The sequence below is a fragment of the Acomys russatus genome, chromosome X, assembly GCF_903995435.1.
Source record: "Acomys russatus chromosome X, mAcoRus1.1, whole genome shotgun sequence".
In the NCBI taxonomy this organism is placed as follows: domain Eukaryota; kingdom Metazoa; phylum Chordata; class Mammalia; order Rodentia; family Muridae; genus Acomys; species Acomys russatus.
This window is the reverse complement of record NC_067169.1, coordinates 24067939-24081145: the sequence shown is the minus strand read 5'-3', so window position 1 is coordinate 24081145 and position 13207 is coordinate 24067939. Positions and strand designations below refer to the sequence as shown.

General features: G+C 44.0%; 1 protein-coding gene across 1 annotated transcript in view; it reads right to left on the bottom strand.

Moving 5' to 3' along the window:
• Window positions 1-4947, bottom strand: part of Gpr143 (G protein-coupled receptor 143) — a 29608-nt gene extending 24661 nt beyond the window's left edge. Inside the window, exons 1-2 of the mRNA XM_051142128.1 lie at window positions 4684-4947; window positions 830-939 (exon numbers count right to left, since the gene is read on the bottom strand). Of these exons, the coding sequence (XP_050998085.1) occupies window positions 830-939; window positions 4684-4933 (360 nt within the window). The 5' untranslated portion in view covers window positions 4934-4947. The remainder of the gene's footprint in view (window positions 1-829; window positions 940-4683) is intronic.
• Window positions 4948-13207: the final 8260 nt, after the last annotated feature.

The following is a 13207-nucleotide window of genomic DNA, read 5'->3' as shown; positions in this document are numbered from 1 at the left end:
ACCCAGAAATATATGTGTATGTTCAGTCCTCTGTCTATGTAGTTGGGTTTGACATGGGAACTCCGTCTCTGTTGTACTTGGAGACAAGCCAGGTAGAGATCCTTGATGCCTAGTGTACAATGGTAGAAGCACTCTTGCGGTTCAAGGTAGAAGCTCCATTTCTGAGAAGGGAAAACTGTGGGCTTGACAGACTCAGAAAGTGCTTCTGCAGAAGGGGATGACAGAGTGGATTCCAGGTTGCAGCAAAAAAAAAAAAAAATCAATGTGCCATACTAAAGTTGGTTGCGATGTGGGCATCATTGGATTGCAGTTATGAAACCACAGAGAGTGTGAATGAGAGTAAGCTGGGAATTCTGTAAAGGAACTGAGACTTGACATGGTATCATTCCTGTGAGGGGCAGTGCAGTGCAAGAGGCATAGCATGCTTCTCTGTGTGAAATATATATACTTATTGAATGCTTTATTTATCCAAAAATTTCATATGAAATATTTAATGTATATTTAAATATATTTCATTTGGGAAAGCACATCCAATCTCCATGTCTTTTCTGTAGCTGGCTTTGATTGGGACTGTGTACACATTATGGAGAGGGTATATGTTTGTGTGTGTAAAGGGAAGGCTGAGGCACTGGAGGGGTCATTCTCAGACTTCTATGTCCATTCTGCACCCCAGATAGATTTGGCATCACATTGACTCTTGATGTCTCAGGTGCAGGGCAAGACCTGAAAATTGCATTCCACACAGCTTCCAGTGTCTACTCTGCTGACTTCAAAGACCATAGTGTAGCAGGAGCAGAGGGAGGAGGCTGAACGAAGGAAGATGACTTACCGCACTCCCCACACAGAAAGCAGCAGGCCAAATGTCTGTTCCATTCACATTGGAGATGTTTTCAATGAAATCTGGGTAGGCTACCCACACTGTGGATCTGATAACGATTCCTGTGTGAGAATTAGATAGTAAAATCCTATTTGATTCTAATTCCAATATCAACCAATCTGGTTGCCACCTCCTGTTGCCAGATGGGACTTCCACTGGAGGGAGGTGGACACCAACTCACCCATAAAACCTTCCACACAAAGATGGGGGCGTGGTAGTACATGCCTGTAATCCCAGCACTCGGGAGGCAGAGGCAAACAGATCGCTGTGAGTTCAAGTCCAGCCTGGTCTACAAATCGAGTCCAGGACAGCCAAGGCTACACAGAGAAACCCTGTCTCACAAAAACAAAAACAAAAACAAAAACAAAAAACTTCCACCCAAAATTTGCCCTGCCTACAGGAAATTTAGGGATGAAAATGAAGTGGAGACTGAGGGAATGTCCTACCAATAACTGGTCCAACTTGAGCCCCCACCCCATGGGAGAGAGCTAACCTTTGACACTATTAATGATCCTCTGCTATGCTTACAAACAGGAGCCTAGCATAACTGTCTTCTGAGAGGCTTCATCCAGCAGCTGATGGAAACGGATGCAGAGACCCACAGCCAGACAAGAATCAGGGGTTGAGGAGTTTTGTGGAAGAGTGGGAGGAAGAATAGAAGGAGCTGGAGGGGTCAAGGACACCACAAAAAGACCTACAGAGTAAACTAACCTGGGCCCATGGGTGCTCACAGAGACTGAACCACCAACCAAAGAGCATGCATGGGCCAGACCAAGACCCCCTACACATATGTAGCAATGTGCAGCTTGTTCATCATACTCCCCTAACAGTGGGAGTAGGGGCTGTCTCTGACTCTGTTGCCTGCTTTTGGATCCCTTCCTCCTAGCTGGGCTGCATAGCCTGGCCTCAGTGGGAGAGGATGTGCTTACTCCTGCTGTGGCTTGAGGTAACAAGGTGGGTTGGTACCCCTTAGGGACTCCACTTCTCTGAGAAGGAGAGTGGGGGAGTGGGGGAGGGGGCATGAGGGAAGGACTGGGAGGAGAGGGCTGGGATCAGGCTGTAAAGTGATTTCTAAGCGGTTTTCAAGACAGGGTCTCTCTGTGTAGCCTTGGCTGTCCTGGACTCGGTTTGTAGGCCAGGCTGGGCCTTGAACTCACAATGATCCACCTGCCTCTGCCTCCCGAGTGCTGGGATTAAAGACATAGGCCATCACGCCTGGCTAAGTGATTAAAATTTAAAAAATTAAAACAATAAAACAAGGAAGCCTTTGTAAGTACACATCAGGGAGAGAGAGAGAAGGAAAGAAAGATGAAAGACTGAGATCATTGTTATTGTCAGAGTTGTCCCAAGCACTTCAGTGTCTAGTCAAACTACAAGCAGGAACAACATCGTCCCTCATTTGTTTGGTGAGTCGGCATTACAGCACCACTAGCACATCTGTATTATTCACCTGTATCTTTTAATATCCATGTTAATTATTATTTTTCATCATATAAGGAGCTGGGAAGATGCATATGTACTATGTAATACTCCATAACATATATAACTCCATATGCATGCACTGAGGAGTAATGCACTACTGAAGGATTAGTGTGGTTCCTAAGTGTGTGTGTGTGTGTGTGTGTGTGTGTGTGTGTGTGTGTGTGTGTGCGTTGTTTTTTGAGACAGTGTTTCTCTGTGTAGCTTTGGCTGTCATGAAACTCACTCTGTAGACCAGGCTGGCCTCAGACTCAGAGATTTGCCTGCCGCCTCTGCTTCTGAGTGCTGGAATTAAAGGTGTGCACCACGGCCGCCCAGCTGGCTCCTAAACTCTTAAGTTATATCTTCTAATCATCAAGGCACTGCTAATAAAAATAATAATTTTTCTGAAAAGTACTTTATAATTGTCAGCAGTGTAACTCTCCTTGGAGCTTACTAATGGTTATGGGAGGAGCCCAGCATAGTGGCACAGGCCCGTGATCAATGCACTCCAGAGGCACTAGCAGCATTAGTGGTCACATAATGAGCTCATCTTCAAAGAACCAAAACTGGGCCAGGGGGCCTGTGAGATAAGCACTTGTGTTTCATATCTTTCAAAAGAAGGGTCGGTCCCTCAGCCCTCTCCTAACTTCTGTTTCATGGCTACAAGCTCACTGACATGATTTTTTGAAGGACAGTATTCTTTTTGCTACTCCTCAAGATATTTAGGTACATCTTTATTTCAAAATATTCAAGTTACAGGACCGAATTGCTATTGCTAGCTATCTTAAGAACGTCCTTAAGGATAAAGAAAACACCAGTAGGAGTGACTTAGCCTTGCACTAAAAACAATTTATCCCTTGCAGAAAGGAATTAGTTTTTGCTGTGTTAGTCTCCAAATGTGAGGAGGTGACTTGGGATTTACAGAGCATTCATCTGAACTCAAACTCTTCATTGTCTCCAGTCACAGTTTTGTGACTCTTGTGAATGGAATTAATCAGATCTGGGCCTTAGCACACTCAACCACCTGTATCCAGGGACCTTTTCAAGGTGATACACCCAGGAAAATGAACACTGGACACGCAGCCCTTACCTCAAGGACAAATAGCAATGGTTGAAAACTGCAGTTCCCACATGGACAGCACCGTCAGGAAATGACAAAGCATAGACACAATTTGGGAGAATGCTGTCTCCCATTTAGGAGACAAGTGAGTGCATTCTGATGACATGGAGAACTTGGTTTTCATTATTGTAAAGTGAAAGATGCATTGGTGTTAAACTGCACAAAATATTTAGGTTTGGGGGCTTTTTGCTCGAATCTAACAAACAGAAATACATCAAGTCTGGAATTTGCTTCCAATTAGCCCGGTCAGAAGAGAGAAAAATGGAAGGGCCTGCAAAGATGAGGGAGGGGCATGCGGAGAGTCAGGATACTTCTTTATAATTATAGACTACCTTCATGCATATTGGACAATTTCCACACTAAGCAGATAAAATGAAAGTCTAGTTCAGAGTTCAGCAAGGTGCATTATGCTCTAGTTGAAAGAAGATATTGGCAAATGCATTCTGTTAAGGGTCAGGTAGTTAACTACGATTGTTTTGTGGACCGTGGTGTCTATTTCCAACCCCCTACTCCGCCCTAGCAAAGAGGGTCTCAGAACAGAAGGAAACACTGGGCAGTGCCGTATCCCCATAAAACTTCATGTAAATTCATGCAGCACTCACGTGCTATCAATCTTCTCTGGGGCTGGGGCTGAAAACATTTTAAAGCATTGTGTCATTCTTAACAAAAGTGTTACAGAACACACACCAGATAGTACTTTAATTACCTGAGGTGCTGGAGACAAAGCTGTTTGGTAGAGCTTTTACCCAGCATGCACAGGGCCCTGGTTATTTCAACATCTCAAAAGACAGGACTTTCAGATTAAAAACAAAGAAACACATAGGAAAGAAAATGCACACAGATGGTATTGACTGTTACTCCTCATTGATTTAACAAAAACCCACTCTAGTTTTGTTTTTGTTTATTTCTGTGTACTTTTGTTTAAAGTTCCACTGACCTTAATATTACCAATCGCACTGCAGAATTCCCTAGCACTATCCAGTCACCAGGTAAATAGCTCCAGCCCTGCTCTGGACCCAAGGGCCAGTCTCACACCTCAAATTACTTAGCTGTTCCCAAACCGGGATTCCCCTCTGAGGCCACGCATCTTGGCCAGAATAGGTCCCAACCAGTGAATTCTGTACCATCCTCAAGAGAGGGCAGATCCCACTGTGTGGAAGCCTGCACATTCTACCCTGTGAACAGCATATCCTATCCCCCGTAAGAGGTGGCTGTGACCCCTTACCCAGGCAGCCAAGAAAGTCACAGGCGGTAGCAGCGCGGAGGATGTGGACCGAGGCCGGTGGAGATGTCGCAGGCGCCCTGTGACCAATAGATCGTCGCCCTGGCAGGAGCTGCAGGAGGCCAAGCACCAGGCGGAGAGCGCCACTGCCCAGGCACAGCGCGTGGAACACCCGCGGTTGGAAGCTCATCACCAGCTGTGTGGCTGCGTCCCGAGTAGGACAGCAGAAGATTCCCAGGCGTGGGGAGGCCATTGGTCTTGTTTAGGGATCGGTCTCTGGTTTGTGGAAGCCACAGCTTTCCCTGGTCAGATGCTGGGCTGGCGAGGGAGATTGAGCATCATGTGTCTCTCCCCTACCCCAGCCCTTAGGCTGCAAAGGCGCCTGGCTCTAGGCAGGGGGAGGGGTTTGCGCCCTCCTCAAAGGCCACGAGGTCTCACGAGGCTAATGCTGGATCTTCAGAGGGAGGAGGGGTGGGGGAGGAGCACCAGAAGTGGGCAGGGGTCAGCATTTTTCCCATCCACCAAGCCTTCTGTGTACCTTACTTCCTCAGGACTTACAGCCCTTAACCTGCCATTTTCTCTAAACCAGTCTCTTAGGAGAGCTATGCTTCTGTGACATCTTCATGTGATGCCTGGAAAGCAACATATTCATGTACATCCACTAAGCCTCACCCTTCTGAATACAACCCTCCTAAACACAAAGTCTTCATCCTACTTTCTCCTTGGTCCTGTCTCATGGAATCAAAGCCACAGAAACCTCCATTTTAAATTAAAAACATCCTTAATTCTAGCACTTTGGAGACAGAGGCAGACCATCTCTGTGAGTTCAATTCCATTATGATCTATATAGTGAGTTTCCTAGCAGCCAAAGCTACACTGTGAGATCTTGTCTCAACAAGTAAACAAACACCAAATAAACCAACCACACACACACACACACACACACACACACACACACACACACACACACACACACACAATAAAACTAAATGAATAACCAGCATCAACTTCACTCCTTTGCCTTTATGTTTTTGTGCCAGGTATGACTATGTAGACCAGGCTGACCTTGAACCCACACGGATTCACCTACCTCTGCCTCCAGAGCAGTGGTATTAAAAGGGTGTGCTACCACCCCAGGCCAACCGAAACCTATGTTCATAAATGGTGAAACAGAACAAAAATGATTGCCAGACAGGTGGGAATTTTCCAAGTTAAAGCTTCATGCTTTAGAGTTTTACTTTAGACAAGTTTAGTGGTATATATGCCTTTAATCCCAGCACTCAGGATGCAGGGACAGGCAGATCTCTGTGAGTTTGAAGCCAGCTTGGTCTACATAGTGAGTTCCTCAATTGATAGGGCTACAGAGAGATCTTGTCCCAAAATTAAAAAAAAAAAAAGTGTTATTCCAGGACTCCTCCTTAAATCCCACCCTGTACCTGCCAGGCCAGTGCCCTCCTATAAGCCCCACTCCTCTCAAGCCTTGTCCCTCTTAAGAGCTCTCAATTTCTGACACTCCTAAGTGTCACAAGGTATACTGACAGTGGTGTTTACTTGCTCTCTCCACACACCCTTTCCACAAGCTTCACAAGACAAGGCACATGCCTTGGATCACACGTGTGTTCTCCAGCAATGACAGGGAATCCGGCAACTTTCGTACTTGAACCATATGCAGAGAGGTTTTAGGTGGAAATAGCATTGAGCAGAAAATAGCCACAGGCCCCAGAACAGGGTTTTGAACTCCTCACATTATGCCAGAAAGACTTCATGTTTCTGTTTATGTAATGCATACATAGGGGAATGGCAATAATTGTACTAAAACGAATTACTGACATGTTACAATGAAATTGGCTTTCATGTATATGGGTGTTTTGCCTGCATGTATGTTTGTGCACTATGGGCGTGCCTCACACTCATGAAGGCCAGAAGAGGGCATCCATAAGATGGATGTTACAGATGGTTGTGACCTGACATGGATGCTGGGAACTGAATCTGGGTACTCTGGAAAAGTAACATGTGCTCTTAGCTGCTGAGCCATCTCTCCAACAACCATATTAGGATTTGTAAAATACCTATATTTCAAAAATATTCTCAATTTTATTAATAACTAAATTCATATTTAATTGATGCCTATACTGTATAAATGGTCAAATATAAATTATAACCTTAATTAAATATTATTCTTATTTCCAAATTTAATTCTTTGTGATATATGCAGTGTAAAAGTATCTTTTATTCACCTACTGTAATTGCTGTCTTGGAGATTTACTGCCTCCATCTGTTAACCTAGGCCTACTCATGGAAGCTTCTATCCTCTGTACAATATAATCTAGGCCAATAATATTTCTAGCCTCTGAGACTTACTGCTGAATAAGTTCACCCTTTCTATCTCTTTCTGGACTTTGGCTGGCTGGTTCAATTTAGCTGTTCTGGCTCAAACTCCTCTCCAAGCAGACTGATGCAAACTGGCTTCTCTCTGCTTCTGACTGAAATGCTCTGCTTGGCCTCAAACTAACTCTGGCAATCTATTCTAAAATTCTGGCTCCTTCTCACTCTCCGGCTCATTCTATCTTCACTTGTGTCTAACTTGTTCTCTCTTCCATCTGTCTCTGTAAAAAAAACAAAAAACAAAACAAAACAAAAAACCTGCCTCTGAATTCCATGAACTGAAGTACCACAAACTCAACTCCACTGCACTGCCCTCAACTCACTGACTCCACTGAACTAATTGATCAGAACTGACTAGAACACAGAGATTTGCCTGCCTCTGCCTCCTGAGTGCTGGGATTAAAGGTGTCTACCACCAAATCTGGACCTAAGCTTTTCTTTACCTGAAACTTGCTCTATACCAGGATGGCCTTGAACTCAGAGAGCTGCTTGCCTCTGTCTTCTGGGATTAAAGGCATGTCTGTATTCCAGCCAGATCACACAGACCTAAACGGTCTTTGGATGTGATCTCTTGCTAGAGCAGCCATCTTCTGAATTAAAATTCCCTACAATGCAGCATATATATGGCACCAGTTTCCCTTGGGAGCAAGGAAACAGTTACAGGATGGAATGAGTAGAGACAGAATATCTTAGGCCACCTTATATACATGAGGAAGGTTCACAGAGTCTCTTGAACAGACAGGGAAGGCCATAGCTCCTTTTAGGCTGAGCCAAAAGGTCTGAGGCCCCCTGGGTCAAAGAGGACTTCAAAGCAGTCCAGAACTGTTGGGGTCCATGCAAGAGGAACAGCAAAACAGCTCTAGAATTCATTGAATGTGGCCTACCATTTAGCAAAGCCAGGATGTGTGTGTCTCAGTGAGGCATAACCCTGAGAACTGTGTGTCCTGAAGACTTCATGCTGTTATGGAGCACAGCTCTGCTTGTTATCTTTGCGGTCCTTATAATCCCCTTAATATGCAAATTGTGTGAGCTCCCAGCCCCTCACTGGGCAGTGTCATTGGCATACTCAATAACAATGCTTGATCTCTTTCAAGCACTGCTGCTGGAGCAGATTAATGGTTCAACCACCATCTCTGAAAACAACCTGCAGATGTAGATTGCTAACAATGATCGTCACCCTTAGAAAGGATTTGGAAAAATAGAGTGTTGAACAAGGTTAGGTAAAGATGTTTTTGCTAGTGGCTCTGACATAGGAAGTCTTAGGGGAAAATTAGATTGTTTAGCAAAGTAAGGTGAAGATGTTTTTGCTAGTGGCCCTGATGCAGGAAATCTTAGGGGACAATTGGAGTTAAGAGAAAGCACACTCTTATTATTAGCAAAGCTAGGGACTTTTTGAGGTTGGCAAAACAAGAACAATGGTCCATAGCAGCGTTGGCTGGCGTGACTCTTTCAAGATGGGCTGGTGACTGAGATGGCAATTGATTTCCTTATTCTATTTTTCTGCCCTCGGCTTCCTGATATGATTTAATAAAACCTATTAATGAGTAGATGAGCATCTTTAGGGCTTAAGGTAGAAACGACTGATTATTTCTATATAAAAGTTTAGATTTGTGATTCTTTTTTTAAAGATTTATTTATTATGTATACAATGTTCAGCCTGCATGTGTGCCTGCACACCAGAAGAGGGCATCAGATTACATTATAGATGGTTGTGAGCCACCATGTGGTTACTGGGAAATGAACTCAGGACCTCTGGAAGAGCAGCCAGTGCTCTTAACCTCTGAGCCATCTCTCCAGCCCAGATTTGTGATTCTTTCAAGATCTTTATAAGATTAATTCTTAAGATAATTGATTCCTTCTTTGTAGCCACAAACTGCAGCCTGCCAGTAAAGAAAAGCTGGCTGAGAAATTCCCTTGCTTGATTATACTCTGTTAATAGGTAACAAGTTGCTTATGTACAAGTGTTTGTGCGTTCTTAGAAATAACTTGTTATTCATATTTGTTCCTCACTCATAATACATAAAACATTTGATCACGTGAAGGTACTGGGGAACATGATTTTCTAATGTATATCCATTGCAATCATTTATCTATAAAGAGACAGAATGTAAACACAGTGGGATTTTTGTACTCCTTGAAAGATTTTGTTGGGGTATATAAACTGTGAGAAGGATAAGAAAATGGAACAGGAAAGGATAAGAAAACGGAAAAGAATATGGATGAAAATAAGACGATAATAATGAAAAGAAGAAAAAGAAGCAGCTTGTTGAAACCTATTTGCTGGAGTCTGTGTTACTTCATTATCTAGTATAAGAGAGAGAGGTGGGGGAGAGATTCTTTTCTCTCCTTCTTTCTCTTTCTTTTTTAGATGCTTGCCACCCATCCGTGGAAATCCCCACTAGGAGCCCTCAGCCCTAGCCCCAGCTTGCCACCATCAGTGGAAGCTATTGCTGGTAACTATCAGTTCTGGTCTGGAAGGTTGCCCTCAAAGAAAGCCTACAGGGTCACCAGGCAGCCAGCCACAGGATTCACGCCCCACCTCAGTTTTCCCCAGTTGATGTTGAAGCTGGACTTCAATACAGAAACAGCCTGGCTGACCAAAAGGTTGGAGAGAAGTCCTCAGCTATGTCTCTTTCTTGGACTTCTGTTCAGATGCTCATGTCTAGGAATAAAAAGCAGGGCCACTCTATTTCTAGTAACTAGCTGAAAGCAGATGGCATGGAATCTAGATTCTACTTGTTCCTTTTGCAGTCTGGGAAAGCAATCCATTTTGTTTCTCTTTTCTTCTGGTTCACTAGCTTAGCTCCCTGAGCACCTTCTCTCTGACTTATCTTCCAATTGGGTGATTGAATAGGCTATCTAGACACTGAGAGCCAAAGATTTGGCCTCTCATGAGCCTCTGGGACCCAAGCAGCTCCCTGGCATTCCTTGTGCTGGCTCACTAGTTGTCCTCCTTCACCAGATCTGTCCTCAGTTTCATCCTCTGGGGCAGCCTCAGGGGCTGGTGTCTCCAAAGTGGCCATTCCCTTAGGGCTCTGATGCTGGGAATAATGACTTCCAGTCTGAGGACTGCGCACACTGTTGGAGGGGAAACTCCCAAAACTTGGTTGGTGGGCTGGGCTTGGAGCACCAGCAAAGCCATATGAAACACTTAGAAACCTTTGTCCTAGGATCCCATATGGGCCAGATCCATGTCTGCAGATATAAGGCACAGTGGCAGCCATAGGCACCACATGTTCTTTGTATAACTTTGGACAGTCAGGAGCTTCCCTTCTTAGGTTGCTCACAGGCTAGGTCCATGCCTGCTGACATAAGGTCATTTATTGGGGTGACAGCAGCTAAAGGTACCCCATGCAGCATGGATAACAAGGGGCATACAGGAGGACCTGGTGACCTCATGATCTATACCTACAAAGTCCCCAAGTGTTGATATGAGGTCACTAGGAATGACAAGAAATACTCGTCCTTTGTCCTTCCCATTGCCTTTCCAGACACTGAGCTCTGGGCAAAAATCAACCTCTTTTCATATACCTGATACTGACATAACAGGCACCAAATAGAAGAGTTTCTACAGATAGCTGTAAACAGAAGGATGGCAACTCTCATCATTATAGGCTCAGATGCTCTTTAAAGAAAAGATAACGATTTTTCAGTAAAGATGATTGGCACATGTTGTATTATACCACTTTTCACATTCTTTTAGACACACCCCAGAGTAGATAGTTGCCTAACCTAGCTTGGAACTTTTTGTTGTTGTTGTTTTGTTTTTCAAGACAAGGTTTTTCTGTGTAGCCTTGGCTGTGCTAGACTCGCTTTGTAGACCAGGCTGGCCTCAAACTCTCAGAGATCCACCTGCCTCTGCCTCCAGAGTGCTGGGATTACAGGAGTACACCACTGTGCCTGGCTTAGTCTGGAACTCTTTAACAACACTCCTGGCTTATCCTCCAGAGGACAGAGATTACTCATCAGTTAATTAATATCATATAATCATATTACCAATTTTTGCAGTTCAGCTTTTAATTAAATGGCAATGCCATGTAGGCTTTGTTTTAACATTGGAATAGCTGGAAACATTAAAGAAGCATTAAAGAAGTCCCCTTACCCACTGGGGATATATTCCAATACCCTAGTACCTGCATGCAACCATAGACACTAACTGGAATATCAAGAATGTTTTCCTATACATGAATACCTATGATAAAGTGTAGCTTATAAAGAAGGCACAAGAAGAGATTGACATCTAAAAATAAAATGCAATTATTACAATGTTAATAATGGAAGGTATATAAATGTGGTCTCTTGAAACGTTGTATATATGTACTTGGTTTTCATGGTAGCTGAGACAATGGAAATCCTTACATAAGAGTAGACTACTATTTTAGAGTGTTGCTTTGCACATGAATAGCCCTTCACAATCTTTCTTTCTTCATTTCCTTATTTATTTTTAGTTTTTCAAGACAGAGTTTCTCTGTGTAGCCTTGGCTGTCCAGGATTCACTCTGTAGACCAGGCTGGCCTCGAACTCACAGAGATTTGCCTGCCTCTGCCTCCCGAGTGCTGGGACTACAGGCATGCGCCACCATACCCAGCTAGCCCTTCACAATCTGACCTTGACATTCCTGGGGAACTTTTGTACTCCTTAAAAGATTTTTGTTTTCCACTCCTGAACTTCTTTAGTTTTCCATGAAGGACATTTTTGTCAGGGTGCAATATTTATTCCTCAAAAAAACTCACTCACACTTCGGCTGATCTCCAAGGTATTTGGGGCCAGCCTGGGCTACATAAGCTCTTCCCTCAAGAAACCAAAAACACCCAGTACTCGGGAGGCAGAGGCAGGAGGAAGGCGGATCACTGTGAGTTCAAGGCCAGACTGGTCTACAAGTGAGTCCAGGACAGCCAAGACTAACACAAAGAGACCCCGTCTCAAAAAAAAAAAATTAATAAAAGAAAATCGGTCCCAGCATTGGGAAGCAGAGGCAGGCAGATCTCTGTGAGTTCAAGGCCAGCCTGGTTTACAAAGTGGGTCCAAGCATAGCCAGTGCTGTTACACGGAAAAACCCTGTCTCCAAAAACCAAAAACAACAACAACAAAATCAGGTCATGGATGAAACAAAAGCTCTATTTTGTGTCTCTATGTAGTCCTGGTTGTCCTGGATCTCGTTATGGAGACCAGACTGACATTGAACTCACAGAGATCTGCCTCCTTCTGCTGCATGAATTCTGCTCAGCTTATCCTCTTACTTTTGTTTGTTTCTTTGTTTTCAAAACAGGGTTTCTCTCTGTAGCCTTGGCTGTCCTGGACTCGCTTTGTAGACCAGGCTGGGCTCGAATTCTGAGACAGAGTGTCACTATTAGCTCAAGCTGGCCTGGAGCTCAGTACATAGTCCAGAATGACCTCGAACTCTGTATCCTTCTGTTTCCATACCTGGAGTACTAGGATTATAAGAATGTGCCACCTTGCACATCTTCCATTTACTTTCTCCTAGTTGCAAGACAGTTAGCCTGCCAGTCTGAATTGTCTAAAAATGTCATAAAACTCATAGAATATACTTTTGAATTTATGTTGCCTAGGCTGTCATAAACTCCAGGGATCAAACTGATCCTCCTGTTTCACCTTCCTCATCATTTGGGATTTCAGGAGCTTGGCAACCTATCTAACTCATATTTATGAATATTAAAGAATATGTTACTATGGAGGCTGAGACAGGAGGTTCATGATTTCTAGGACATCCAGAGTTGCACAGCAAGCTCCAGGGAGGCCTGGGTTACAGAAGGAGACCCTATGTCCTCAACAGAGCATACCCTAAATGATACAGAATCAGAGGAGTCTCTTAAGGGTCACCTAGTGTATCATGAATGTTTAGGAGTAAATATCCCCACCCAAAGAAATCTGTCCAGTGAGACTAATGAGTGCTGGCACCAGGAGAGGCTTCTGTTCCCTTGAAAATCATGTCTTTCAGAAGAGGCCTGGGTGCTCTGATCATGGCATATTATATTAACCCTCTGGGTCTCAGTGTTTTCATGTATACACTGAAACATTTATTCCCATGTTTACTAAGAGGACTTTTGTACCATGTGTCTGCCACACATCAGGCACTCTGTAGTGACAGTGTCTACTTCACTTAGGTAGTTGGTTACTTTGA